Below are 27,050 nucleotides of genomic sequence, written 5' to 3'. Positions count from 1 at the left end.
CCGCCGGAGCCCGGCTGCTGCAGGAGGCGGCCGGGGGGACCCGCGGGCCGTGCTGAGGGCAGGGAGGAAGGCCAGTCCGTTGGCGTCCTGGGAGCAGCGGGAGCGCCCGGCTGCGTTCCAGCAACCTGGCCTCCGCTCACCCCTCGCGGAGGCTGGCTTTCCTCCTCTGCGAAGTCGGGTAACCCCGCAGGGCCCTGCGCGCCGAGGAGCCGCGACGACCAGGCGGAGGTGCTTTGCGCGGCATGCGGCGCCGGCCCGACGTGAGCCGGCTCGGCGGGCGCCTCCGCCCCCAGGCCTCCCCAGACGGGGGCCGGAGCCCCGAGGGCGCTGCGTGGCGGCGGGCGGCGCCGCTCGCGTTAGGACCCAGCGGCTCCGGGGCTGGAGGCGGGCGCCGGCCGTCGGGGCGGGCGGGGGGCGCGGGCGGCCGCACTCGGAGCGCGCGCGGTGGCCGGGACAGGTAGGCGCGGGGCTGGCGCGGGGTTCGCGACGGGCCGGGCCGGGGGCGGGCGCCGGGGCCGCGGGCCGGGGGCGGCCTCCCGGGACCCGGAGCCCCGGGCCTCCGGGGCGGGTCTGGACACCTGGCAAGTTTGGGGTCACCGCGGGTGAGGACGCGCGATGGGGAGGGCTGGGGGCCGGAGCTTGGGGAGGCGGGGGCGTCGGGGACCCGCGGCTTTTGTTCCGCGGAGGTCGTAATGTGGCGGGTGGGGGTCGCGGGAGCGGCCGGGACAGAGACGCAGAGACAAAGAGACCAGAGACGCCGAGCGGGGCGCGCGCCGCGGCCGGTTTCCGTGGCTGATTGTTCCCAGCTGTGCGGCGGGGCTGCAGCATCTGGTTTCCGCCGGGACCCCAGCCCGGCCTCGGCAGCCGGCAGAGCCCTCCCGGGGCCTGAGCCAGCGCGGGGCCCCTGGTCCCCGCACCCCTGCACGACGGGGAAGGGGAAGGGGCGGCAGCGTGCTGGGCAGGTTCTGCGCCCCCCGCGTCCCAAACCATGGTCTCCAAGCGCTTGGAGACGGGGTCCCTGCGAGGGATCCCGTTACTCTCCTTTGACGCCCGTCCCTAACCCGCCGCCTCTCCTCCCTACATAAACCTGGGCCTGGGGCTGTCCTGGAAGGACTTCCTGCAGGGGCCTCCCCAACCTCTTGAGGCCTCCTCATGCCCCAACTCAGGAACTCCTCCGGAGAGGTGACAGCTCCAGCTGGCCTGGGTGGGGATGGTGGGCCCCCTACCACGAGGAAGCCGAGGGTTTTTAGAGCTGGGAGGTGCCAGTCCTGCCGCTGGCCCCCATTTCACCCCAGCCGAGTGACACACTGAGTGCTTGGGATGGGAAAGGGGTCCGAGAAGCCCCAGGTTGGAGACTAGGCAGAGGCCCTGTTTCTGTCCCTTTCTTTGCCTTTTCCAAGGGGAATATCCAGCTAGTTCAGGTTTCCAGTTGGCTGTCTGAAGAACTTCCTGTGCTGGGTGGGGAGGGGGCCCTGCTGGATGGAGGAGCCAGTGCCCTGTCTCTCCACAGTCCTGCAGCAGGCTGAGTCTTGAGGTCATCCTCCACAGAACTGGGGTTGGACACAGGGACCTGGAGGATCCACCAAGTCCTCTTTTGTAACCTAGACTGGAGGCTGGACTCCCGGGCACTTGGATGGCAGGAAAGCCAGGGGCCAATGCCCTTGCCCCGGAGATTATACAGAGATTATACATTTGTCCTGCAGTCAGGGGATGCAGAACCCCGGGGCTTGGTGACATCACCGCCCCTCCAGTGCCACAATACCCAGAGAGCCTCCTCAGGCTCCTCCCTAAGTGCTTCCTGCTGCGTCAAATAGACCTCAGTCTCGTGAGTCTGGGATGAAGAGAGCCAGGTCTGGGAGGCCGGGATCCTGGCAGGAGACTTCTGGGGGCTGGGAGTCCTGCCCAGCCCTGGCTGCTCTGGGGGCCCCTCAGGCCCTCGTGCGTGTGGTTTCCTGCTGAGCAACATGCACAGGGCCCAGGGGCTAATTGGGAGCAGGTGGCAGACCTGGCAAATGCTGCTTGGCAGGGGCTGTGGTGCTGGCTGGCAGGGCTTGTGCCCCTTGCATGCGCCTGGGGTCCAGGATTCATGCATCAGACACCCAGGGAGGTGCTGGGCCAGGGAGTGGGGTGGGTGCAGCCAAGGAGAGAACAGTCCAGGCTGTATAGGGTGGGAGTGGCTTTAGAAATGTCCCCTTAGTTCACATGGCAAGGTGGGGTCTGTGCATTTGTCAAGATCAGCCCTGGAGCCAGGTCGGAAGCCCCTCCCGCCCTGCCACACAGGTCCCTCCAAAGCAGCCCCACCCCCAGCCCTGTCCTCCAGATGCCTCCTTCTGTTCTAAGTGCCTCCTTCTCTGGGCTGAGTTCTGGGACAGAGTTGGCTGTGCAGCCCTGGGTTATCAAGCCTGGGTGCAGCTCCCCTCTCCTGTCCCGGCAGCTGTCCTCTGAAACCACCCGTCTCCTCACACCATGGCCATGAGAGCTGCCTACCTCCTCCTGCTGTGCCTGCCTGGTGAGTGCCCACCGGAGGCGGGGTGGCTGCCCGTGCGGGGAGCGCAGTGGGGTTCGGGTTGGCTTTTTCATCGTTTGGGGTTTTGTGCTGGGGATGGAACCCAGGGGTGCCCCACCACTGAGTCACATCCTTGGCCCCTTTTTTTTACTTTACAACTGGGTCCAAGTTTCTCAGGCTGACCTTGAACATGGTGATCCTCCTGCCTCACTCAGCCTTCCAAGTCACTGGGGGCGAGGTCATGAAAGGAGCTCCCAGGGAGACTTTGTCATGCCTTGTGGCCAGAACTCTGTCTCCCAACCTTCCACAACATCAGGCAGGCCGGGTTCTGGAGGACAGACACCTGCCAGACACCCGGACACCAGGATTGTCGTTTTACTTACTGGCTGTGGCTGAGTAGAGGACACTGAGGCAGGGAATCCAGAAACCTGGGTTCTAGATGCACTTGGTCTCCCACCTCATTTAGTCTTGACCTTTTAGGGGTGCCTGTCCGTCAGATGGTTATCAAGGGGGATCACAAAGGCCCTGCCAGGTCTTACCACTCATTCATTCACTTGACAAACGTGGGTTTCTTACTGTGTGCAGGCATTGGGCTGGGCCCCTGGGACAGCGCTGGACTAGGCAGACAGATCCCTGCCCTTATCCAGCTACTAAGCCAGGGAACAGGCAGATGGTAACCAAGTAAATGGAGTAAATTTCAGATTATGTTCAGCTGAAATTTCCGGTGAGTTCTGAAGGAAGAAAAGGCCCAGGAAGATCAAATGCAAAGGCTCTGAGGCAGGTAGGAGGACGTGACGTCCAGGAGCAGTCAGAAGGCAATGAGGGCATCAGGCAGAGTAAGGTCAGGGAGGTGGCGCAGGACCAAGGTGTTTAAGGGCCTTTATGGTCAAGGAAGAGGTTTGAATCCTGTGAGTCTGAGGTGCCCTATGACCTCCACCTGAGCCCCTCGTCCTTCCTGTGGGCACCCATATGCTCTGCCTCCTCACCAGGCCTGCTGGCTCAGGGCCAATATGACCTGGACTCTCTGCCCCCATTTCCGGACCATGTCCAGTACACTCACTACGGCGACCAGATCGGTAAGGGCCACGCCTCCCGCGGTGTCCCCCAGCCCTGCCATGGCACCAGCAGGCTCCCCAGATATGCGTGGCTCAGCCAGGGCTGGGTGGGATAGGCCCATGGGGACCCTCAGGTCTGGCATGTGGCTCTTTGTGACCTCCTGGGGCAGGGGATTAGTCTGACCTGCACCAACTCCACATTCCTTTTCATTTTCAGACAACCCAGACTACTATGATTATCAAGGTACAGGGGAGGGGCAGGCAGCTGGGGTGGGGAAGCCCTTGGGGACCCAGGAGGGGAAGGAGGGAGCAGATGCCCTGGTCATCCCAATGCAGAGGTGAGTCCTCGGCCCCCTGAGGAGCAGTTCCAGTCCCAGCAGCAAGTCCAACAGGAGGTCATCCCCGCCCCCACCTCAGGTAGGCCAGCTCCCTGCCAACCTGGGAGTGGGGGTGCGTGCGCCCGGCTGAGGTGACCCCCTGCTCTGAATAGACCCCTCCCAGTGACTCCTGCCTGCCTCTCTCCACACCAGAACCCGGAAACGCAGAGACAGAGCCCACGGAGCCAGGGCCTCTTGGTAAGAGCCTTCTAGAAGGTGGAGCAATGAAGGCATGGGGTGGTGCTGGTAGGACTGGCTCCTTTAGGCCCTGGGGCTGCTGGTGGTAATGTGGGGGGGCAAGCCAGCAGCTGTGCCCCTACTTCAATCTGTCTCCAGGCCCCCTGGCAGTGCTGGGGGGCTCCCGGTGCCCCCTGGGCCTGGCTAGAGGCTGGGCTGGCAGCAGCCTAGGGCGGGGCCCTCTCCTCAGACGCTAGGAGGGGCAGGGAGTGTGCGGGAGGAGGCTTCCTGCCAGAGGAGGGACAGGGTGGTGCCATGGAGCCCAGGCTGGCTGAGCAGCGTCCAGCCAAGAGCCTGAGATGGCGTGAGACTCCATGAGCCCAGCCCCGTGGGGGCGGGGCAGCCTCCTCAGCGGTGCCCGAGTGCGGGTCCGTGAGCACGTGCGTGTCTGCTTTTGAGCTGGTGTGGACTTGTGTGCCCACAGGGGCAGGTGTGGAGCTGTGCGCTGGAATTCGTGCTTCTGAAGCTGCATGTCCATTATGTAAAATGGAGCAGCCCAGGAAGGTCCAGCACACCCCTGCGCACTGAGCATGCATGGGTACTTGGCTGGGCCTGGGGGTGGGGGTACCTTGACCTGCGAGCTCTTCTCAGGTAGGCAAGGTTGGGGGACAGCCTCCAGCTGAGCCTCAGGTCTGGTCCCGTCTGTCCCCGAGACTGCCGTGAGGAGCAGTACCCGTGCACCCGCCTCTACTCCATCCACAAGCCCTGCAAGCAGTGTCTCAACGAGGTCTGCTTCTACAGGTGGGCGCGGATGGCAGCCCTGGACTGAGGGCCAGGGTGGCAGCAGGGCAGGGCGGCTCAGGACAGCCGAGCGGGAGTTTGGGGACCCCGAATCCTACAATGGGGCTCAACTCTGAGGGCGAGCCTGGGCCTGGCCAGGTCTGGCACCGGCTGTCCCAGTGGGAATGGGTGACAGTGGGCTGAGACCTGCCCTGGCCTGTCCCCTCAGCCTCCGCCGGGTATATGTGGTCAATAAGGAGATCTGCGTCCGCACGGTCTGTGCCCATGAGGAGCTCCTCCGAGGTAGGAACCCCCCTTCATCCTCTGGCCACTGTCCACCCCCGCCCCCCCCCCCCCGTTCGTCCCCGGAGGCCATGCCGGGCTCCCGTGCAGGGCACCAGGGGTTCCCCTCCCCACTTCTCATCCCCAGAACCCCGCAACCAGATCTGGGGACCGCAGTTCCCATCACACACCCCACCCTCACCCTCCTCCTTCCTGTCCCCCCAACAGCTGACCTATGTCGGGACAAGTTCTCCAAATGCGGCGTGATGGCCAGCAGTGGCCTGTGCCAGTCAGTGGCAGCCTCATGTGCCAGGAGCTGCGGGGGCTGCTAGGGCAGAGCTGGCATCCAGAGCCCTGAACCCGTTCAGAGCCTGGAGCCTCGGGCCCTGCCTGACCTGGTGCTTTTCTTCCCATTCCAACCTCCCTCTTATCCTCTAAAAGTTAGTGGACTGCAGCCCTGCGGGTCCCGAGCTGTGCTGCCCCAGGCCCTGCCCCCAGCCTGTGGCCACCCCCTGGCACAGTGGGGACCCCTGCCGCCCAGCCTCCACCCCTAGGTGGGGCATCCAGGCCTCTAAGTGGGCCCTGGGCCCTGACGTGCCTTGTCAGTCCCTCTGAGGACAACTCCCCTGTACAGTCCCCAGAGGCAGGCTGTGCCCTCGCCCAGCTGGTCTGCTTGGATGTCCTACAGCCCCAGGCATGGACCACCTTCATTTTATACAAAATTAAAAACGAGTTTTTACAAACGTTCCATAGTCGCTTTTTCAGTCCAGAGCAAGAAGGGCGAGCCTGGTGCCGCCAGCCCTGCCTGTCCCCATGGAGAAGCTCCCTTGGAGAGAAGGGGCTATGTGGGTGACAGGTGACCTTGCTTCTAGTTCCCGCCCTGCCGCCTTGCCTTCCAGCTTTAGTCAAGGTAGGTGGACCTGTGCCCCAAGGCTGGTGCCATCGCAAGAGCAGAAGCGGGCCAGCACACTGCTCCTCAGCCCCCCGCAGGCCTGCGTGCAGGGTGCAGTTACCAGCCCCAAATGCGGTCGGCGGACGGTGCGTGGCTTCTCCTAGAGACACCACCGAGCAGCCCTGCAGGAACCTCCTCTGGCCAGCCCACCGGGCAGCCTTGCCCAGCATCGCTTGCGGAGCCAGAGCAAGACCCCGCGTCCACGCCCGAGCCTGCCCTTGTCCATCACGCCTCACTGTCCCACGGAGGGCGGGGAATGGCACAAGAAAGCTTGGGCTGGAAAGAGCCAGCGCTGAGCACCACAGCCCCGCTGCTTAGGTGGGCAGGGCCGGTCCTTCACCTGCTCAGCTCCTAACACGCCACGGGCCTGTGCCTCTCAGCTCTCCCCAGGTGCCCCACCCTCTGCCCAGGCTCCTCGGTCTCCCTCCGTCCCATCCCCCCAGGCAGTGGACGTGGCTCAGTGGTTCGGTGCCCCTGGATTCAATCCTTGATACCAAAAAAAGAGGCAGGAGGCTCCGCTGTACAAACCAATGGTAGAAAGCGGGGTCTGTCACAAACGACAACAGCTCTCAACAGTTCACATTATGTAAAAAGGTACAAAAATACAAGGACTCCGAGCTCTCTGAGGAATTTCCTGACACTGAACTAAGGCTGAGGTCTCTGGGAAACCGCCTCTTTCCCATGAGCCCCTGGACCGGGGACCAGGGCTCTCGCTGACCCCTGGCTTTGGCTCTGCCACTCTGGGGGACCTGGTGCCATCTAGAGTGGCCATCCCTAGAGAAGGCCGCTGCAAGTGAGGCCTGGGGTGGGTGTCAGCCCCAGCACTGCCTCCCGGCTCTTCCCCCTCCCACCCTCAGCCTAGGCCCTGGCAGGTCCTGCTGCAGAGGCTCCTCTCCTGCCCCAGGCACAGGGCCGCTGTCAGGTGCCAGCCGGGAAGGGGCTCACTTCTCTGGAGGGCCACAGGGTGGGGAGAAGCGTGCTGAGCTCCTCCGCAGCTCCTGCTGCAGCTGCCCCTTCAGTGTGGACACCTGGGGAGGAACAAGAAGATCCGGGCAGCCCGGGCCCTGCCTGATTTCAGAGAAAGAGAAGACGGAGCAGGGGCCCTCGGGCCACCTGGGACCCAGCACTGCCTGCTGCAGGAGAGGTCTGGTGTCACTGAGAGCCAGGCCTGTCCTTCCTCATGTTCTGCCCCTGGAGCACAGTCGGGTGTCTGATTCTTTAGCATCTTTAGGGGCTACCCTACCTCCGTCCTTCATCCCCGTTGTCATTAGGGTGGGCCTGGTCATCCCAGACTTGAAGTTGGACATATGACCAGGCTGGGCCTATCAGAGCAGCTGGGCCCTACAGACACCACTGCATCAGACGTGGCCATCAAGGGTCATGTGACCTAAGGTGACCAGCAAGGACCAGTCCAGAACTTCTGCGGGTGCTCCCAGCAAGAAGACTCCTCTCTCCTGGGGTCCCAGGTTGTTGAGGGGAAACTGAGGCTGAAGCTGCTGAGGCCACGTGTGCCACTCAGGGAGGGGGCCTGCCTGGGCTGGAGCCAGAGAGCTGGCAGGGAGGAACTGAGTCCCAGTAGCACACTGGCCCCTGGCCAGCCATGGCTGCTGCCGTCCTGATCCACCCGTTCTTTTCAAGTTCCAGAAGACCAACAGCCAGCTTGTGACCAGCCCTCTGCTCCAGCCCGGACTTCCCTCCGGCCCCATCTTCCCCAGGGCAGACCCACGTACCTGCCCCTCCAGCCCTCGCATCTGCTGGCGATGGGCCCACCCACGGGCCTCCAGGGTGCGCTCCACCTGCGCCCGGGCACTGTGCAAGCGCTCCCGCTCCTGCTCATCTGCCTCTGGCTGAGCCGGGGCCTGGTTCTGCTCCAGGGCCACCACCTGGGCCTGTGGGGAGGAACCGCTCCTCAGGGTTCGGGCGCAGTTGCGTGTTGCCACTGCCGGAGGCACAGCCAGTGAGGCAGAAGACACGGGGAAATCCTGGCTTGTCCCCCGCCTCGCGGCCTGACAGCCTGCAATCCTGGGTCAGGGTACCCAGAAACCCCACTCGGGCACACAGACCTACCAAAGGTGGAGACTGGCCCACACACACAGGAACGAACGCAAGCGTGTCAATACCCACCACCATCCCACAGATGCACGTGTGTAAGCCAACACTCCACATTCGCGCATAACCAACACGTGAAGACATCACAAACACATCGGCCACGTGCCACATCCGTGCATGAGACTCATGCAACATGCACAAGAAAACCCCCACGGACACTCGCATCTCCCCACCTGTCCACAGCACGCCTGACCGCACAGTCCTGTGCTAACAGGCCTTCAGTGTCATTTCTCTCCTCCGTGGGGACAGACCTCCCTCCAGGACTGCAGGGGCACCTCCCCGAGCCTCGGGCTCCTGGGCTGCAGGGGCTGAGAGCCCTGGGCTGGCTGAGCCCTCAGCTCAGCCTGGGACAGGAGCTACGCTCAGGCGCAGGAGGGGCTGGTGGGGAGAAGGGCTGGGCCAGTGGGAAGGGGCCAGACCTCCAGCTGCTGGATGTGCCTCTGGGCCTCGGCCAGCTCCAGCTCAGCCCCTGAGAGCGTGCGGTCCAGGCGGCCCTTCTCCGCGCTCAGGCGCACAGTGTCCTCATGACTACGAAGCTTCTCCCGCTCCACCTGGGTGGGGAGCGCGCCGGGGGCTCACCAGGGGCGGCAGACCGCGCAGTGTGCAGCCAGGACCACCACCGTGCCAGACCCCGAGGGCAGTGAGGACAGCCCACCTTGTCCAGCGTCCTCCTGAGGGCCACGCGGTCCTTCTCCAGTCGCAGGGCTGAGCGCTCCGCCTCCCGCTTCTCAGCCTCCAGTTGGGCCAGGGCTCGCTGCAGCAGCCGCCGCTCCTCCTGCAGCCGCTGGGCCCTGTGCAGAGCTGCGGCCTCGCTCTCCTGCCGCTGCCGCAGCGCCTGCAGCACACACAGGCAAGACCTTGTCCCCTGGGGCCTGGGCTTGCAGATGACGCTGGTCCAGCGTGCCCCTGGCGGCAGGCCACTGTGGGCCCAGCTGAGACTGTCACTGGGGCAGACACGTCTCCAGGCCTGAACAGTGGGCTGGGGCTGAGCGAGCCCCACTTCCTCACGGGAGGCTGGCCAGGCCTGGGGATAAGGCTGAGAGGAGTGGAGTCCCTCCCCATCCCAAAGGCCTCACAGTGCTGGGGACAGCAGTAGCCCGCCGGCCCTCACCTCCTGCAGCTGCTGCAGCTGGCCCTCAGCCTCCGCCCGCTGCAGCTCCAGGTCTGCCAGCTCGCCCCGCATCATCTGCACCTGCTCACCCAAGGAGCCACTCTGCTTCCGGGCTTCAGATAACGCCTGCCGGGCAGCATCCAGTCGTTCCTGGGAACAGGGACGGATGGGGCCAGGCCAGCCAAAGAGCCCTAGGGCAAAGGGCTCCCCTCTGCTCTGTACCTCTGGGAAGGTTCGCAGTTCATACAACAGGTAGTGTGTGTGTGTGTCCTGGGGACTGAACCTGGGTCACCCTGCCCCTAAGCTACATCCCGTTCTTTCAACTTTTTATTTCTAAGTTGCTGAGGATCTCGCTAAGTTGCAGAGGCTGGCCTCAAACTTGCAATCCTCCTGCCTCAGCCTCCGAGGTGCTGGGATTACAGGTGTGTGCCACTGTGTCCAGCAACAGGTAGTCACTTGCCTGGAGGATGAGCCATAGCCTGTCCACTGACCTGTACAGGTGCAGCCATCACATCCCAACTTCCCCCATGAACGCTGAACCTGGGTCCCCACAAGCCACACTAGCAGGCTCCTCTCACTGGGCACACGCCCAGTCTCCTGGGAATGGCCAATGCTGCACTGCCCCCAGTCCCCTCAAAGCCCACACTCAGGGACTGGCTCCTGAGAATCCCCAACTGACAGCCCCACCAGCTGGCTCTTTCCCAGGGCCTCTCAGTCTACTGCTGGCCCCTCCCCAGCCAGACCCCCAAAACCCCACCTGGAGCACCTGGCGGTCATGTTCACAGGCAGTCAGGGCTTTCTGCAGGTTCAGATTCTGCTCCTGGGAGCTGCTGAGGCTGGCGCTGCTCTGGGACAGGGCTTCCGTCAGGCACTGCACCTTGTCCCTCAGGACACCCTCGCTCTCCTCCACCTTGGCCAGGGCCCCGTTCAGCCGCTCCACTGTCAGCTGCAAGGTCCCCGCCTTCGCCTCGCTGTCTGCCACCTGGCAGGACACAGGCGGGTTGCGGGGCTTGGCTCCCACTGGCCTCGGCCACCTCTGGGGGCCTCATCACTGACACCACTGTCCTCAGGCAGTGCTGCGGGCCAGCACTCTGCAGCCGGGCCCCACCCGCTGCTGGCTAATGCCAGTGTGGGTCCCTTGTCTCCTCCCTGTCCTCGCTCCCTTCTCCTCCCATTATGGAAGAAAAGGGTAACCACGTAAGCCCCCATTTCCTGGTTGTGACTCTGGTGGATGTCGGTGTAGGAATACCGAGCAGCTGAACATTCCAACTAGAGCTGAGCTCCCTAACGGCCAAGACGAAAAGGGAAAAGAATGAAATCCACATCCCTATCTTGTCCTGAGTCTCCTGAGTACGGATTCTGTCATCGGTCCTAGATTCTAATACGGCTCTGTTCTTAGCTGTGATGGACAAGGACATCACGTCTCTGAGCCTTCGCTAGTCGTCCCTAAAGTGGACGGTAACAGCACTTGCCCCACGGCGCCGATGGAGACTCACAGACCCGCATGGAACAGGGCCTGCAGACAGCCTGGCGGGGGCGCACCTGTCTCTGCAGGGACTCCACGCGATCCTGGAGGACCTGGGCCTGAGTCTCGCGGTCGCTCAGGCCCAGGCGGCTGCGCTGCAGCTCCCCCTCGAGGGCGCGCCGCTGCAGCTCCAGCTTGACAGCGCGGCTCTCAGAGGCGTCCAGCACCTCCTTCAGGCGCCGCCGGTCACTCTCCAGCTTCGCCTCGTGGCCCCGCATCTTGCCGATCTTCTCCTGCAGGCGCACAGGCTCAGGCCTGGATGCCCAGTCCCCGCCCTGCTCCCCTCGCCCCCAGCACCCTCAGGACAGACTGGGGGCAGCTTTTGAAGACCGTGTGACCTGGGACCACCCTGTGGGCCTCTGGGAGCCTCAGCCTCCCCACGCATCCGTGGATGTGCAGACGTGAGGACTCCAGAGCACCCTTCAGCTTGGGCCGAGTCCGGCAGTTCTGTGACCCAGGACTACCCTCTCTCTGGCCCCACTTCACCTATGAATGGTGAGGGGACTAAACTGGTCCAGGCGTGCCACATCCTGGGTGCTCCAGAGCGCTGGGAGTGGGCTTACAAAGGAAGCCCAGGGCCTCGCTGCTCCATGGACGCTCCTTCAGTCCACGTGACCACCCCGGGGGGCGGGCGGGGGTGTCACTGTAGCCTCCCCGCACTCTGCCCGGAGCCTGGTCCCCCTCCGACTGCTCAGAGCCGCAGTCCTGCTCTGTCTGGCCCAGGGCCCCACTCTGGCTCCTGCCCAGCTTTGTTCCAGGCCTCCTCCTGGGCCCCTGTGGCCGTGGGCCCAAGGCCAGAGCTGAAGCCGCAGACCCAACAATCCAGCTCCAGCTCGGCCCTCAGCCAGAGGCAGCGGGTGGGCTGCAGGGCAGCAATGGAGAGCTGGGAAGGGCCAGGGGCCAGGGGAGCTCTGGCTGCAAGAGACTCCAGGCTTCAGCAGCCTGAATTAGCACCCCAGGCCCTGCTCACCCTGCCCCAGCCACCAGACACACAGTGCCCAGGGGTACACACGTCCCAGACACACAGAACCCCCAGAATACGACTAGTGTGGCTCCTCACACTAGGCAAAGGAGGCCCCTGGACACCAGCTGTGGGTCAGAGGCTCTGCCTGGTGCCTGTGAGGCCATTCCCGCGCTCCCTGGTGCTCACGGGGAGACCGAGAGTCTGAGCTGATGGGCTGCAGCCAAGCCTGGGCCTTACAGAGGCCAAGACGGGCCCTCTCGGCGGCAAGCTCAGGAGGGTCCAGAGCAGTGGGGTGGCACCCGCGCCCCCGCCCCGCGTCTGCCCACCTGGCTGGCCCTGAGCTCGCTCTCTGTGGTCTGCAGGCTCCTCTCCAGGGCAGCCAGCTGGTCCAGCGTGGCCCTGCGCTCCCGCTCGCCGCGCCGCACGCTCTCCTCCTGCCGTGCCAGCTCAGCCTGGGCCCTGCTCAGCTGCCCGTCCACACTGCGCCGAGCTGTGGCCACCACCCAGCCCATCAGGTCCCCAGAGGCCTGGCCCTGCACCTCACCCACCCTAAGTCTGCCTGTCTGCACTCGAGAGGGTCCACAGGACTGGACACGGGCGTGCTGACCAGGGAGGGTACCCAGAAGGAGACAGCCCCAACCAGGTCATAGGGCAGGGCAGGGACTCAAGAGCCACTCGGGCCAACCCCCAGCCTCCCACCTCTTCTGCTCAGAGCACAGCAGAACAGAGGGGACCCGAGGGCCAAACTCACCTTCTTCTCTCTCGGCCATCACCTTCTGCAGCTGCCTGGCCCGAGAGGTGGCACTGTCTCGCTCAGCCTCCATCTCGGCCAGCTGTCGACTCAGGGTACTCGTCTGGGCCCGAAGCTCGTCCTACGGTTTCAACGCGGGACAAAGGGGAGCCTCCTGCTGACAACACGCGGTCCCTCCAGGGCCCTGGGCATCCCTGCCCAGCCACTCTGCCGGCCTCACCCGCTCTTTCTGAGCACTCCGGAGCTCCTGCAGGAAGTCCCGGAGGGCACCCCGCACTGCCTCTGGGTCAAGGTCTGGAGGGACTGGGGAGGTGGCAGATGCAGGGGATGGGGGCTGGGAACCCGGGCTGCATTCCAAGGGGCTGGGGCCGCCAGGTAGCTCCCCGCTTCCTAGAAGAGAAGATATAGCCAGGGATGCAGCGGCCACTGGACAGTCCACGCTCATCCTGTCCCTGCCCACAAAGCACAACTGGGTCACCTACCCTCTTGCTCAAAACCCTTCCCCAGATGCCCTGGCCCTCAGAATCTAGCCCGATTTCTCTGCCAATGGCTTAGAAGCTGAGCCACCCAGCATCCTCCTGGGCAAGCTGGCCACTCTGCATCGCCCTCGCTTCCATGTTCCAGAACATTCCCATTCCAGTTCTGGGGCCTTGGCACATGCTGTCCCTTCTCATGGCTTCCCTGTGCCAGGTCCATCCTTTAGGTCACTTCTCCAGAGGCTCCCTGACCTCAGCTGGGTTGACCTACCCTCAGGGCCTGATGTCCACCTCCCCACCGAGACTCTGCACATCCTGAGGGCTGTGTCCCCAGGGTCAAGGTCACGAGGGTCACTCCTTCACCTCAACCTCTCCCTGGGCTGGGTGCTTGCAGTGCCTCCCTGTGTCAACCCTCCTTCCTCACAGTAACCCGACGGGCAAGGACAGCTCACCCCGTGCTGGCAAGTGGCGCTCGGAGTTGAGAGCCAGAGTTTCAACCTAGGCAGGCTGGTGCCCCAAGGAAAACCTCGGACTTGGCTTGGGAGATGACAGGTCACAGGGAGAGGGCAAAGGGCAAAGGGCAGGGCAGAGGGAGGACAGTGCCCGAAGGCCAACATCGGAACTGCAGGATGGGAGGACCTGCCTTTGGCGTCCCCCTGCCTAGGCCAAGCAACACCTAAACTGCCCAGTAGACACATCAGCACCCAAAGGTCCACAGAGGCCTCCACCACTGGAGGATCCCATCCTGGGGTAGAAACCAGCGCCCTCCAGTGGCCTGCAAGGACTACTGGGGCAGGCCTTGTCCCTACATCCTCAGGTCTCTGCTGGTCACCTTGGTCTCTGAAGCCCTGGTCACAGGACAGGGTACTTCACCAGGACCTTCCTACATGTCCCCTCTTCCTGGATACCCACATCCCTCCCTTCCCCATCTCCTCCTCAGCAAGGTGCTGCCTCCCCACATCAGGCCACCCACCCCCTTATGTGTGTGTCAAAATACACGTAACTTGAAGTGTGTCTTTTGGCCATTCTAAGGGTGTGACCCGGTGGGACGGACTGCACTCACACTGGGTGGCCATCACCGCTGTCCACTCCACATCTTTCCCATCACCGTGATGAAGAACAGCACCACCCCCAACTGTCTATGTTGATGTCCTAAGCCCACTTCACCAAGATGTGACCCGATGAGGAAGAGGAACATTACAGATGTGATTAGCTAAGATGAGGTCGCACTGGATTAGGGTGGGCCCTAATCCCATGAGACTTTCACTTACTTTGTATTCAGTACTGTAAGGAACCTAGAGAGGACCTAAAGCCGGCCACGTGTGTAGGTTACATGTAAATACTAGGCTATTTTATACATGATCATGGGGGAGGGGTACCAGGGATTGAACCCAGGGGCGTTTTACCCCTGAGCTGCATCTCCAGCCCTTTTTATTATTTTCAGACAGGGTCTTGTTAAGTTGCCTAAACCGGCTTCAAATTTGCAATCCTGCTTTAGCCTCCTGAGCTGCTGATATTACAGGGATGTGCCACTGTGCCCAGCTTACATGAGCTCTTAAGCATCTTCGGATTCCAGTACCCCTAGTGGGGCAAAGGGCCTAGAACAAATCCCTCATGAATACTGGGAATGACTACACATTGCTACGGCAGCCCTTGGCCAACTAAGACAATCCCAAACAGAAACTCTGCAGTTTTAAAACAAGAACTCCCAGCACCGCCGTCCTCATGATCTCGCCTGCTTTTCTGCTTTCTGTTTCTATGAATTTGTCTATTCAAGACGCTTCCCGTAAACAGACTCATACTATATTTGTCCTCTCATCTATGTGGTTTTCTTGCAGTGCTGGGAATTGAACCCAGGGTCTGGCACATGCAAGGCAGAAGTCCTACCACTGAACCACACCCCCCCAGATCCTTTTTATTATTTATTTTGGGATGCTAAACCAACAAGCCACATCCCCGGTCCTTATTTATTTTGAGACAAGGTCTCACTGCATTGCTGAGGCTAGCTTTGAGCTTGCCATCTTCCTGCCTCAGCCTTCTGAGTTGCTGGGATTACAGGTGTGTGCCACCATGCCCAGCGATCCTTTTTATTTGTCCCTTTGTGACTAACTTATTTTAATTAGTATAGCATTGTCAAGGTTTATACCATGCATGTATCAGATGGTCATTCCTTAAGTCCAAACAGTATTTTCTTGGATGGATACACCACATTTTCTTTTTACCTATTTGTCAATGAACACCTGGGATGTCACCACCTTCTGGCTATAGTGAATAATGTTGTAATGAAGTTCAGTAAAAATAACTGTTCAAGTCCTTGTTTTCAATTCTTTCGGGCGTACATCTAGGAGTCGAAGTGCTGAGTTTCACTGTAATTCTAATTTCGGATTTTTGAGGAATTGCCTAGCTATTTTCCACGCGGTCTGCTCCACTCAGCAATGTCCCCCGTCTCATCTTCCCCGTTTCCAGCCCTGACCGCCAAGACAGTCGACATTTTGTCATCGCGTTAACTGCCTGCCGCTCCCGCCTAGACTGCCAGTTTCCTTTCCTGCTGCATCCCTAGTGCTTACGTTGTGCTGGGTACACACTAGGTGCTTAAGCGGAGTGACTAGGAATGAGTGCGACCCGGAAGGGGGCCAGGCCTGCCTGTGCCCACCTGACTTCGGAATCACAGGCCTCGTGTGGAGTGAGGGGCCGAGATGCCAGGCTGAAGAGGCTGGAGGGGGCGCAGACCGGTAAGAGGATGGGGCTCAAAGACCCAGAAGAGGAGTTGGGGCATTTAGAACCTTTCCCTCCAAACAGCAGCGCGCCAGGGGCGGGCCCTCGGGGGCGGGGCTCCGCCGGCCTCACGGGGCGTGGCCGGCGGAGGGCGGGTTCTTCCGAGGACCGAAGGTGCATGGGTGGGGCGACGGGAGGAGCCTCGCGAGGGGCGGGGCTGGTGCGCCCCACGGGTGGGTGGCTCCGGGGTGCTCACCTGCGCGGGGCGCGTCGCGGGCCGGGGAGGCTGCAACGGGTCGCTGGCCGGGGCTCGGGCTGGGGCTGGGAGCGCGGCCACAGCCGAGGCCCAGGCCCCGGCGCAGGGCGGAGCGCAGACCGCCCAGCTGGGCCTCCGCCGCGCGCCGCAGCGCCTCCACACGGGCCAGCTCGGCCTCCAGGCCTTGCGCCCGGCCCTCCGCGGCGCTCAGACGCAGCCCCAGCTCGGCGGCCTCAGCCCGCGCTGCCTCCAGCTTCAGCTCCAGGCCGCGGGCGTGGTCCTGCTGCTTCTTTTCTGCACCTCGCGCCTCCTCCAGGGAGCCCTGCAGGCTGCGCTCACGGGCACGGAACTCGCCCTCCTGCTCCTGCAGCCTCCGCTGGGATCCCTGGAGCTGGGACGGCGAGGAGCGAGGGGGTGTCACAAGGCCTCCCCCAGCCCGGTGCCCAGCACCCCAAGTGACCATTAGTTAGTATTTTCCACCCAAGCAGTGCCAGGCAAAATAAACCCCCAAACACTCTATTACTTATTAATCATCCTCGTTTTATAAAGAATGAAACTGAAACACAAAGAAGCTAATGAACTTCTCCAAGGTCACACAGCCAGCGTGTGGCAGAGCTGGGATTCAAAGCTAGGCCCTCCAGATCCTGAGCCGCACCCCCTTTTTAGTTTTTTCTCTGAGACAGGGTCTAAAGTTGCTCAGGCTGGCCTCCAACTTTGATCCTCCTGCCTCAGCCCCCTAGGAACCTGGGATTAGAGGCATGATCCTCAAGTCTGGCCAGACTGTTCTCTCAACCATTAGACCACACTGTCCCTCAGTGCACATAATTTATTAATCAATCTGCACACCATGGAGGGGATGTCCTAGAAATTCATTTACCGATGGTGCGTGATCACACAGGCACAAAGCGTCCCTCTGGTTTAGAGGCTGAGTTCACCCTCACAGTTGTCACTTCAATGGGAACCCCATCTACAGAGCACTATCTGGTTGCCAGAACCTGCAGTGGTGCCTTCCTACACCCTCCAGCACAGAGAGGTTAAGCAATTCGGTCAAGATCACACAGTAGACCCAGGGCAGATGGCAGTAGAAACAACCAGAAAAGGCAAAGTGGGAAGAGTGCTGGCTTCAGAGTCAGGCCTGGGTGGCTGTGTGATCTTGGGTAGATCCCTTGACCTGTCTGAGCCTCAACGTCTCTGTGAAGTGGGGCCAACAGTCCCTACCCCATGCAGCTGTGGAAGAATCAAGGTTCTGTATACAGAGCCCCCTGCCCAGAGTACCTTCAGTGCCTGCACACATTAGGCCCACAGTTCTTTTGGGTTTTGTTATTACAGCTGGGGAAGTTTCCAGGGGTAGTCAGGAACGAGTCCCAGGGAGAGGTCTCTTGTGACTCTAGCTCTGGAGCACCCACCTTTCCCACTGGAGGGAGGGGGGAGGCACAGAACTGGCTGCCCACCTCCGAGGGCCCTCCCCACCAGGCAGCCCCAAAGCTGCCCACTTACCTCCTGCCGCATGGCCTCCAGGCTGGCCTCGCCCTTCAGCATCCTCTGCCGGAGGCCCAGGGTCTCCCTCCGGCTCTCCTTTTCTGCCCGCTCACCCAGGGCCAGGCGGCCCTGCAGCTCAGCCAGCTCCCGGCCCAGCCTGGTGTTCTCACTGTCCAGCACCTTCATCTGAAAGAGAGCAGAGCAGCAGGAGGCTCAGCTGCCTGCCCTACGCAGGACCTAGTCCTGGCCAGAGGCATGGCCTAGGGACAGCGGCATCAAACACCACTCCAGGCACTGGGAGCAGCCCTGGACAGCCTCGCTGTGTCCAGCCACGTCAGTCACCAGCAGCTTGCCATTTAATCCCTAGCCTCCCAACTGCCTCTCTTGGGTAGAGCAGGAGGGAGGGAAGAATCCTCATCAGACCAGGAGTGCCACAGGGCAGGGACCATTGCTGCCCTGGGCACGTTCCCCTCAATCGCAATGAGCAGCATTTCTGGATGCTCACCATGTCCAGCCCTGTCCGAAGCTCTTCACCCACATCACTTCATCTAATCGTCACACGGCCCAACATGGGGCGGGTGCTGTTATCCCTGCTTTAGAGACGAGAGAACTTAGGAGCAGTCCAAGTGACTTGGCTGAGGTGTCACAGCCGACGAGCAGCAGACTAGTGCCTGACCCCAGGCAAGCAGAAGATGAAGCTGTGGTCGAAGCCTGCTGCCCCCGTAGGTGCGGGTGATGCCTGCCACCCCATAGTGCTACAGGAGGGTAACAGGGCAGGTGGCCCGCCAGCACCCAGCACAAGCCGGGCACACAAATGTCAGCTCCCTTGGGTACTCCTGTGGCTACTCAGGAGGCGCCTGGGCAGAGGGGCTGCGTGGGCAGAGGACAAGGTTTTCGGTAGTGGGTCCCATCTCGGGGAATCTGTGTATACTGACAGCACATGCTCTCTCCGTGGGAGGAAGCCTGGGGCAGCAGGCGGCTTCTTCCATCTGCTAGAGCAGAGCCTGAGCCCTCGAACCTGCGGTGCCAGGGCAATGCCGAGTATATAGTAGGTGCCTGTGCAGTGCTTGCTGTTGCTGATGGGTAGGGAGATCATCTAGTTCAGCGGTCAGCAAGCTCCCAGAGGTCAGCAAGAGGTCAAAAACAGGTGTCTCCTGTTCTGCACAGCTGTGTGCAAGGACTGGTCTTAGGTTTCTAAATAGCTAAAAACGGTTTGTTGCTAAATGGCTGGAAAAAGTCAAAAGAAAACCAGCTCTTGACACTTGAAGAGTACATGGAATCTCAGTGTCCACAAAGGTCTACTGGAACACACGCCCACTCGTCCACACTCCCTCCAGGGCCACTCTTCCCTCTCCCTCCTGTTTTTGGAGCCAGGGATGGAACCCAGAGGGCTGACTTCTGAGCTGCACTCACCCCAACAGCAGGGCAGTTAAGAGCCCAAGGGGCCAGACAAGTGGGGAAGGAATGAATGAATGAATGAACCTGTGCTTCCTGCCCGAGCCGGGGAGGACGGGACCCAGGGCTGCTCCACCACTGTGCCATATGATTTTTTTTTTTTTTTTTTTTTTTTTTTTTTTTTGAGACAGGGCTCACTAAGTGGCCCAGGCTAGCTATGAACTCGCTGTCCTCCAGCCCCGAGTTGTGGGATCACAAGCACGTGCCACTGCACAGGACGGAGGACCCCTCAAAGCCTGCCCGGGAACACCAAGGTCAGCACAAGCCCCTGCCTTGACACCCAGAGTCAAGCACCTGCCGCCGCAGCTCCTGCAGCTCCCTGCGCGCCTCCAGCCGGGAACGCTCCACCTCCTGCAGCCCAGCGCGCAGCTCCCTAGCCTCCCTGCCCGCAGCAGCGCGAGCCTCCTCCAGGAGCGCCAGCTTCTGCTCCTTGTCGTCGTTGGCAAGCTTCAGGCTAGAGAGGACAGAAGGCAGAGGGCAGTCTGCCTGGGCTGCTGGGAGGGGACATTCTGCAGCGGCGTGCAAAATGCCCTCCCCGTGAGTCCTGTCCTGCGTGGATCCGGCTGACCGTGGCGCCTCCCAGTGCTGCCTGCTCCGTGGCACCCCTCAGCTGAGCCTCCAGGGCTGGGCCAGGCCCTTGGCTAGAACACCAGTAACTCCAAGGCGGGGCTGATCTGACGGTTGATCTGGACCCAACCCTGCCTACTGCCTCCAGTCCCCTTTCTGGGATAGGAAAGCCACGGAAAATGACTCACATGCCAGGCCATGACTAGGGGCCCACGAACCCCACCTGCATGTGGCCCATGGGGTGAAGTCAGGCTCCAGGGACAAGGTTCAGTGGGAGGAGGGGGCCTGGCCAAGGGCTCGGGCCGCCCCCTCGTGGCCCACCTGATGCGCTCGCTCTCGGCCTTCTTCACCGCCGCCCGCAGCTCCTCGCCGGAGCGCCGCAAGGCCTCGCGCTCCTTGGCGCCCTCACTCAGGCTGCGCCGCAGCTCCTCGGCCTCCTGGCGCTGGGCCTCGCGGCCCTCCTGGATGTCCCGCGCCTTGCGCTGCGCCTCCAGCGCCTCCCGCCGCAGCCCGTCTCGGGCGTCCTCCAGCAGGCGCAGCTGAGTCCGCAGCTCTTCTGCCTGTGAGCCCAGGGCAGGGGTCAGGGCCCCTGGAGCTGGCCCACACGGCCATCCCTGACCAGGGGCGCCTGCCCAGGCCCTCTGCAGAGACCTGGACCCAAGCTGTGCGTTATGCTTTAGCGCGAGGCAAGCCCCGGTCAGCGGTGTTTGGGGCTGAAATAATCACAATTGGGGGCTTAGCAGCTGCTTGCTGTCCATCTGTCCTTGAATGCGGGAAGGAATCTTGTGCCTTCTGGCCCCGCAGGACTAGCCCCCACAGGCACGTGCGGACTTAGGGGCAGGAGACCCACCTCGCGCTGGCAGGAGTCCCGCTGCCTGCCTAGGTCGCGGGCCTCCTCCTGCAGCCTCTGCACCTCCTGGGCATGAGCCGCAGCGGCCTCGTCAAGCTGGGCCCGGAGGTCCCGCAGTTCGGACGTCAGGGCATTCAGGGTGCTCTGGGGCAGAAGGGCTTGGTCCTGCAGGGTCCCCTCACCTGCCCCAAGCGACTCCCAGTCTGCTGGCTGAACTGTCCACTTCAGTTCCACACAGCCCCTCCCACTGGCCTGCCAGGCCCCCGCTCACCCCTGACCCCCAGTGGGCACGGCTGGTCTCTCCCCTGGACAAGGGGACTCAGCAGGGCAGAGTCGTGTACCACATCCCTCACAGGATTTCTGAAGGCAGGGCTGGGCCTCCCCAGTCTGGACGCTTCCGCAGGGCAGGGCCACGCCTGCCCTGAGACAGCCTCCTACCGCCAAGCTGTGCCTCCAGTCTGAAGGTCCCACCGATTTCTGCCCTACCCTACCCGGTCCTGCTCCTGCCGGCTCTGCGCATCTCGCTTCTGCCGCTCCAGCTCCAGAGAGATGGCAGCCAGGCGGTGCTGGGTGCCCATCAACTTCTCTGACAGCGCCGTCTTCTCAGACTCCTTCAGGGACAAGGCCTGGGCAGAGGCACGGAGCACAGGGCTGGGGCACTGGCTGGTCCTGGGGCACCTCTGGACTTTCCCCCACTCTGCCTGGGCAGTGTGTCCCGGGGCTTGGTGGCCTAAGTCACATATGTGTTCACCCCCTTTGCAGTCCTGCGACAGGGTTCGCCATCAGCAAGAACCTGGGTGTGAACCTTGTCACAGATCTCACTAACCCACCACCCGAGGCAAAGTCTTTCGCTGTTCCCGTTTTTACAGGCGAGGAAACAGAGGCTCAGAGACGTAAAGCGACTGGCCCCAGTGAAGCAAGATGGCAGTCTGCCCTGTCGCTGACACGACGGGAAAGCCAGGGATTTGCTCTCCGGGGCGGGTCGGCTGCCGCCTGTGGACCTTGTGGGGACACCTGGCCCAGCAGGGTAGGGTGGGGGACGGGAGAATGAGGAGCGGCTCTCCCAGGCACCCGCAGCATGCCAGGCACGGGCTTCGGCGATGCTTCAGAGACACCCTTCCAACCTCCCAACCTGCACGTGAAGATACTGAGGCCCCAAGAGGAAGTGGCCTGCCCGGCCTCCGGATGCCAGGTGGCCAAGTGGGGGCCAGGCGGGCCGCTCCGCCCTCACGCACCTGCTGCTTCTCGCTCTCAGCCAGGAGGAGGCCCTCGTCCCGCTCCTGCTGCAGGGCGGCTATCTCCTCGCTCAGCTCTTCCTTCTCCGCCTCCAGCCGGGCCAGCAGCTCCTCCCGCTCCTGCTGCAGCTGGCCCTGTAACTGGGCCCGCTCGGCCTGCAGCTCCCGCCACGCTGCCTCCTGGGGGCCAGGCCCACACGTGAGACGCAGAGGGGCCCAAGCAGCCCCTCGTTCCCGCCGAGGCAGCAAAGGCCGTCTGATCCCACAGCTGGGACAGGGCAGGTGACCACTCCACCAAAGCGGGCAGTAAGGCCTGACCCAGACAGGTCGGGGCTGTGAAGGCCCCAGGGAGCAGGAGTGGCCCGGATGGGTCAGAGAACGTTCTCTGGAGGAGGGTGGGGCAGTGGTCAGCCGGTAAAGAGAGAAAAGAGAGCCAGCCCAGGAACACAAGCCACCAAGGCCCCAGGACAGAGCAAGCAGGACGTGAGGAACCAACGGGGCTGCGGTGGGCCAGGGGGCCACACTCCCCACCCAACAGCCAGGCTGGGTCAGGCCAGGAGGCTGCAGGGATTCTGAGGACCGTGGGGGACACGGGGGCCTCAAGCCAGGGTGACGTGGAACAATCTGAGCTTTAGATCAGGGGTCTGATCCGACAATCGAGGAAAAGGACCGGGGTGGGTGGGAGGGTGAGGCTGTGGGGAATGAAGGGCTGTGGGCTGGGGCAGAGGAGCAGGAGGGAGCAGAGGCTGGGAACTAGGAGGCCAGGCAGGCAAAGCAAGGGCGGAGAGCAAGGGGGTCAGAGGGGTGTGGCCCCCAGGCACTGGGTGGGGGGCCGGGAAGGGCCCGCAGGTGAAGGACGGCCCCTTTTAGGGTGCTGAGGGCAGGTGCTTAGCCCCAGCACTGGCCACTGGAACTGTGGGAAAAGCAGGTGACACTGCGCTGCCACCCCAGGAGGGGTGCTGGTAACCGCCAAAGCCATGGACACCCAGGGCGCCCGGCTGGCATCTCACAGCCACAGCCTAGAAGCACTGCAATGAGCCACCCAGGCTGGGTGGCTCAGGCACCTCTCTGGACAGTTGCCCTGGAGAGCATCCCGGTGCCAGTAGCAACAATTCATGAAGCCTTAAGGACTGCCAGTCACTGTGCCGATCCCTTACGGATCAGCTCACCTCGTCCTCCCAGGCCCTCCCACTGCTATCCCCAGATAGCAGATGCTGCAGATGGGAAAGTGAAGGCCAGAGACCTCAGCATCGCCAGCGTGTGACCAAGAGCAGATTCAAACTCGGGAACTACAAACAGCGTATCACAGCAAATCAAAGCACTTCTCTGCTGTACATCACGGTGGCCTTCTTTGCACTGGGGATTGAACCCAGGGGTGCTTAACCACGAGCCACAGCCCTTTTTTATGTTTTATCTAGAGACAGAGTCTTGCTGAGTTGCTTAGGGCCTCACTAAGTTGCTGAGGCTGGCTTTGAACTTGAGACCCTCCTGAACTGCTGGGATTACAGGAGTGCGCCAGGGCGCCCGGCAACGTCGGCCCCTGCATTAGGATCGCAAGGGTGGGAACTAATCTGGGCTCTGGGAATCTGCACCCTCACCCTCATGGATCTTCCCAACTAGCCGCCCCTAGGGCTTCCATAGTAGAAATGAAGTCCTGTTTCACAGATGTGGAGACTGAGGCAGAGCAAGAAAGCTGACTCCTCTACGGGTACAGAGAAGACAGTGGCTCAGAGCCCCGCCCGCCCTCGGGCGCTCAAACCTTCTCACGCTGGAGCCGCTGCAAGTCCTCCTCATGGGCTGCCCGCTGCTCCCGCAGAGAGGCCTGGGCCTCCCGCTCAGCCTGCACCAGCTTCTGGGCCATCAGCTCCTTGTCCAGAACTGCTTTCTCTTCTGCAGTTATCATCTGCTGCCGCAGGCCTGCCAGCTCGCCTGCACGAGAGGGAGGGTGGATGAAGACGAGGTGGGGTACCCTTGGACCAGCAAAGTCCAGCCAGGTGAGCCACAGGTAGAAGCCCGGAGGGGAGAGGGTTCATCTGGCATCTGGGCTGGTTTCCTTGGAGAAGTGGCCCCTCCTCTCTAGACCTCAGTTTTCCCATCTGCTACTTGAGTCCATTGGCTCTGTCTCCCTCTCCACCTACCGAGAACACCACCAAAGGGGGGCCCCACAAACGGAAAGAATGTCAAAAATACAACAACCACTCCTGTTTGGGGTGCTTGTGCACGTGTGTGTCATTGGCGACTGAACCCACAGCTTCCCGCATGCTAAGTCTACGCTCCTAGCCCTTTTCATTTTTATTTTGGGTCTCAATAAGTTGCCCACGTTGCCCTTGAACTTGCTATCCTCCTGCCTCAGCCTCCCAAACTGCTGGGATTGCCAGGCATGGCCACAGCACCTGGCTACACCACTCTTGTTATTGACTGAGGACGCCATGGTCAGGCACCTGGTCATATTGCACAATTTCATCTCATCTTCATAACATGCCTGGTGAGTCTGCCTTCATCCTCATTTACAGCTAAGGACACAGACCAGCAATTTCCTCATGCTGTGCAGCTCCACACACAGCATCTCCTTTTCTGACTGATGATGTGGACATTCTTAGTCAAGCGTCAACCATCGGCACTCAGAGGACAATGTGGAAGGTGCCCTACCATGGACCACCCAAACACCACCCCCCGGGGGGGACCCGCCAGCATTCTCCTTCCTGGCTGTCTCGTGCAGGTGACCTTGGACAGGAAAATCGAGTTCCATGACCCAGGTAAGTGCTGAGTCAATGTTCAGTGCACAGGAAGAACCCGTGCACTAGAGACTGGCGGGGACACACAGGAAGGCGAGTGTCCTGGGAAACGCAGCCGATGGCTCTGCAGGACTCAAACCCCTTGCCACCCTGCTGATGGCAAAGCCACAGGTGCTCCTGCTGACTCAGGCCAGGTCAAGGCCTCCGCCCGTTCCTCTCACCGCATCTGGCAAGGGTTTAGCAGGTGGTGTTCTCACGCTGATGCCAGCAGAGCAGGAATCTGGGCCCAGAGGGAGGAGCTCATTCTGGGGAAGCTTAAATCTCCTAGGTTAGTGGTCCCAGCCTGGGAGTGTCCAGACCTGGCGTCCCCATTCCCTGGCCCTTCGTACCAGTCAGGGTCTCCTTGGCCAGCAGCAGGGCTTGTCCATCGGCCTCCAGCTGCCCCCGGCGAGTCTCGAGCTGGGCCAGCTGTGTCTGCACCTCAAACAGGCTGCTCTCCAAAGCTGCCTTCTCCACGCTACAGGACACAAGCCGAGGCCACAGGACTGAGCCTCGCCAGCCCAGGTAGCTGGCGCTCAGGGAGCAAGTAGTCAGCCCTGGGCCCAGTGCCAGCCTCCCTGCCTGGCTGGGCCACAGCGAGGACATGTTGGCAAGCCAGGCTCCTAAGTAACTGCCCCTGTGGGCCAACACCAGGGCATGGCTGGGCATGATGTGACCCCAGGCGGAGCCCTGGGGGTGCTGGGCAGAGCCCAAGACCTTACCGTAGGCGAGTGGCCTCCTCGGACAGGGTCTGGCAATCGCGCTCTGCTGCCGCCAGCTGCACAGCCAGACCAGCCCGCTCCTTGGCCAGCGCCTCCTTCTCCCGGGCCACTCGCTCCAGTGCCTCCACCTGCCGTTGTGACTCCCGGCGGGCCTGCTCCAGCTCCTGCTCCCGCCCGCTCAGCTGCCGGGAGATCTGTCCCCCAGGGACTCTCAGCACCACTTCCAGAATCCCCAGCCTGTTCAGCCCACAGCACTCCAACTCGGGGTCTGACCCAGCTCTCGCCTGGCAGGCAGGAGGCCCAGGCTGGGGCCCAGGCTTTGCCCTGCTGTGCTACATGCCTTGAGCAAATCACTCTTTCTAGACCTGCACACATGTGCAAAAACAAGGGCCCTCACTCAGCTCCGGGGGTGACAACCCTTTCTCCACCCCAAAACTTGCAGAGAAACTGAATATATATAACAGACCAAGGGGCTGCTCTGCTGGCTGGAGCCGAGAGCAGCAGCCACTTCTGGCACCCCATGTGCCCTCCTCCAGCAACCCAAGCATTCCTAGGTCCCTGAAGCCCCAGGGTCCCTTCCAGCTGTAACATCCCAAAATGTCTGATGCTAATTCTACGGGCCTCTCCACACCACCGTGTGCTGCACCTGTGCCCAGGGCCGGCTCAGCCAGGTCCCTCTGCCAGGCGCTTACGAGGGTCTCCTCGCCTGTTATTCATGACACTCTGCAACCGGATCTCCCAGTCCCAGTTACAGGCCGGGTGACTGAGGTGTGGGAAGGTCAGTGGCTAGCAGGTGGGCCACATCTAAGCCCAGAATCGGGTTCCAAGGCCTGGGCCCCACTCCACGTCTGCTCAGCCCACCTGGGCGAGCTGCTCCCGCAGCCCGCTGCGTTCACCGCGCAGTGTGGGCAGCTGCTGCTCCAGTGCCTCCCGGGCCTGCTCCGCCACGTGCAGGGCGCCAGCCAGACCCTGCCGCTCCACCTCCTGCTCCAGACGCAGCTGCTCCAGCCGCTGCTGCTCCTCCAGCGCCAAGGTGGCCTCCTGTTCCGCCTGCCGCTGCCGGCCCAGCAGGGCCACCTTTTCCTCCTCCAGCTACAGGGAGGAGGGGTGCGGGAGGTAAGCAAGGGTTCCCTCCCAGGACCAGGGATGCCCCCTCCACTGACCACAGCCAGCCTAGGACAGGGTCTGGGGAAAGGGGCAGCGCCTCTGGGTATGTGGACACTGGAGGGGGGAGAATGGAGGACTGTGGAGCTCCCCCCTCTGACACCGTGAGAGGGAAGAGCTGGAGACAGACCATGACAGAGACAGGAGAGGCAGGGACCAAAACAGCGTATGGGGGCCTGGGATGCCTCACTGGGGTCTCCCTGATGGGGAGGACAGGTGGACCAGGCAGCTGGGTCCAATGACGGGACGCACCTGGGCAACGAGGCGGTTCAGCCCCAGCTTGTCCTGGGCGAGGCTCTCGTTGAGGGCACTTAGCTTGGACAAGGAGTCCCGCAGAGAAGCCTCCTCTGCCCTCAGCTTGGTCATGGAGAGCTCAAGCTCCACACGGCCAGCCTCGGCCTGCAGGGTGGGGGACCATGTGTCAGAGCCAGTCAGGTGGAGAGAGATGGGTGGGGAAGAGACAGGCACAGGCGCAGAGATGGACCTCGGGGATGCTGCAGGAGACACGTGGGAAAATCCTGCCCAGGGAGGAGGCCACTGCACTGCAGGGCTGGGCGGGAGAAAGGACCCAGCTGGTGCTGGAGCATGGGACTGAGGACCAGGGTTCCCTAGGTAGGGCCTAAGGGTGGCACCTCTCAGGGCCCAGGGTGCAGGGAAAGGGGCAGGCATCCACTGAGGACTTTCTGGACCATGACCCCAGCTCCCCAAGACCCAGGACTTCTGTCTAGGTACAATCCCCTGGAGCATGTGAAAAGGCAGAAATATGGC

At 62.1% G+C, this 27,050-nt stretch overlaps 2 protein-coding genes across 9 annotated transcripts in view; one reads left to right on the top strand and one right to left on the bottom strand.

Annotated features, from left to right (window-relative positions):
• Positions 1 to 5,924, top strand: MFAP2 (microfibril associated protein 2). 3 transcript variants are annotated; one of them, XM_079105958.1, is made up of 9 exons: positions 1 to 228; positions 2,435 to 2,509; positions 3,496 to 3,582; positions 3,779 to 3,805; positions 3,898 to 3,978; positions 4,092 to 4,136; positions 4,829 to 4,916; positions 5,125 to 5,198; positions 5,406 to 5,924. In XM_079105958.1, the coding sequence occupies exons 2-9, from the start codon at positions 2,467 to 2,469 to the stop codon at positions 5,507 to 5,509; spliced, it is 549 nt and encodes a 182-aa protein (XP_078962084.1). In that variant the 5' UTR covers positions 1 to 228; positions 2,435 to 2,466; the 3' UTR covers positions 5,510 to 5,924. The 3 variants fall into 3 exon arrangements, with proteins under 3 accessions (XP_078962084.1, XP_078962082.1, XP_078962083.1); XM_079105956.1 differs by lacking the exon at positions 1 to 228 and adding an exon at positions 383 to 457; XM_079105957.1 differs by lacking the exon at positions 1 to 228 and adding an exon at positions 499 to 602.
• A 1,008-nt stretch (positions 5,925 to 6,932) lies between these two features.
• CROCC (ciliary rootlet coiled-coil, rootletin) overlaps positions 6,933 to 27,050 on the bottom strand; it is a 41,862-nt gene continuing 21,744 nt past the window's right edge. For 5 of the 6 annotated variants that reach the window (XM_079105896.1, XM_079105891.1, XM_079105892.1 and 2 more), the window contains 22 exons: positions 26,535 to 26,681; positions 25,980 to 26,210; positions 25,119 to 25,312; positions 24,747 to 24,874; positions 23,382 to 23,551; positions 21,623 to 21,802; positions 20,879 to 21,013; positions 20,388 to 20,531; positions 19,859 to 20,097; positions 19,265 to 19,424; positions 17,534 to 17,701; positions 16,037 to 16,427; positions 12,810 to 12,979; positions 12,590 to 12,710; positions 12,165 to 12,328; positions 10,892 to 11,107; positions 10,107 to 10,331; positions 9,350 to 9,499; positions 8,894 to 9,073; positions 8,658 to 8,789; positions 7,860 to 8,018; positions 6,933 to 7,157 (listed from right to left, as the gene is read on the bottom strand). In XM_079105896.1, coding sequence (XP_078962022.1) covers positions 7,071 to 7,157; positions 7,860 to 8,018; positions 8,658 to 8,789; positions 8,894 to 9,073; positions 9,350 to 9,499; positions 10,107 to 10,331; positions 10,892 to 11,107; positions 12,165 to 12,328; positions 12,590 to 12,710; positions 12,810 to 12,979; positions 16,037 to 16,427; positions 17,534 to 17,701; positions 19,265 to 19,424; positions 19,859 to 20,097; positions 20,388 to 20,531; positions 20,879 to 21,013; positions 21,623 to 21,802; positions 23,382 to 23,551; positions 24,747 to 24,874; positions 25,119 to 25,312; positions 25,980 to 26,210; positions 26,535 to 26,681 — 3,891 coding nt within the window. In that variant the 3' untranslated portion in view covers positions 6,933 to 7,070. The remainder of the gene's footprint in view (positions 7,158 to 7,859; positions 8,019 to 8,657; positions 8,790 to 8,893; positions 9,074 to 9,349; positions 9,500 to 10,106; positions 10,332 to 10,891; positions 11,108 to 12,164; positions 12,329 to 12,589; positions 12,711 to 12,809; positions 12,980 to 16,036; positions 16,428 to 17,533; positions 17,702 to 19,264; positions 19,425 to 19,858; positions 20,098 to 20,387; positions 20,532 to 20,878; positions 21,014 to 21,622; positions 21,803 to 23,381; positions 23,552 to 24,746; positions 24,875 to 25,118; positions 25,313 to 25,979; positions 26,211 to 26,534; positions 26,682 to 27,050) is intronic. The other variant, XM_079105893.1, reaches the window with a different exon arrangement.

The sequence above is a fragment of the Sciurus vulgaris genome (genome assembly GCF_902686455.1).
Source record: "Sciurus vulgaris genome assembly, chromosome: 1".
Classification (NCBI taxonomy): domain Eukaryota; kingdom Metazoa; phylum Chordata; class Mammalia; order Rodentia; family Sciuridae; genus Sciurus; species Sciurus vulgaris.
Note: the sequence above shows the minus strand (reverse complement) of the source record. Positions and strands in the feature narration are given on the sequence as shown.

What these genes read in the sequence shown, in the direction of transcription:
- MFAP2 (XM_079105958.1), top strand. Translation starts at nt 2,467, where the DNA reads ATGGCCATGAGAGCTGCCTACCTCCTCCTGCTGTGCCTGCCTG. An exon ending in CATCCCCGCCCCCACCTCAG is followed by an intron (nt 3,979 to 4,091) that starts GTAGGCCAGCTC and finishes TCTCCACACCAG; the next exon opens with AACCCGGAAACGCAGAGACA. An exon ending in AACGAGGTCTGCTTCTACAG is followed by an intron (nt 4,917 to 5,124) that starts GTGGGCGCGGAT and finishes CTGTCCCCTCAG; the next exon opens with CCTCCGCCGGGTATATGTGG.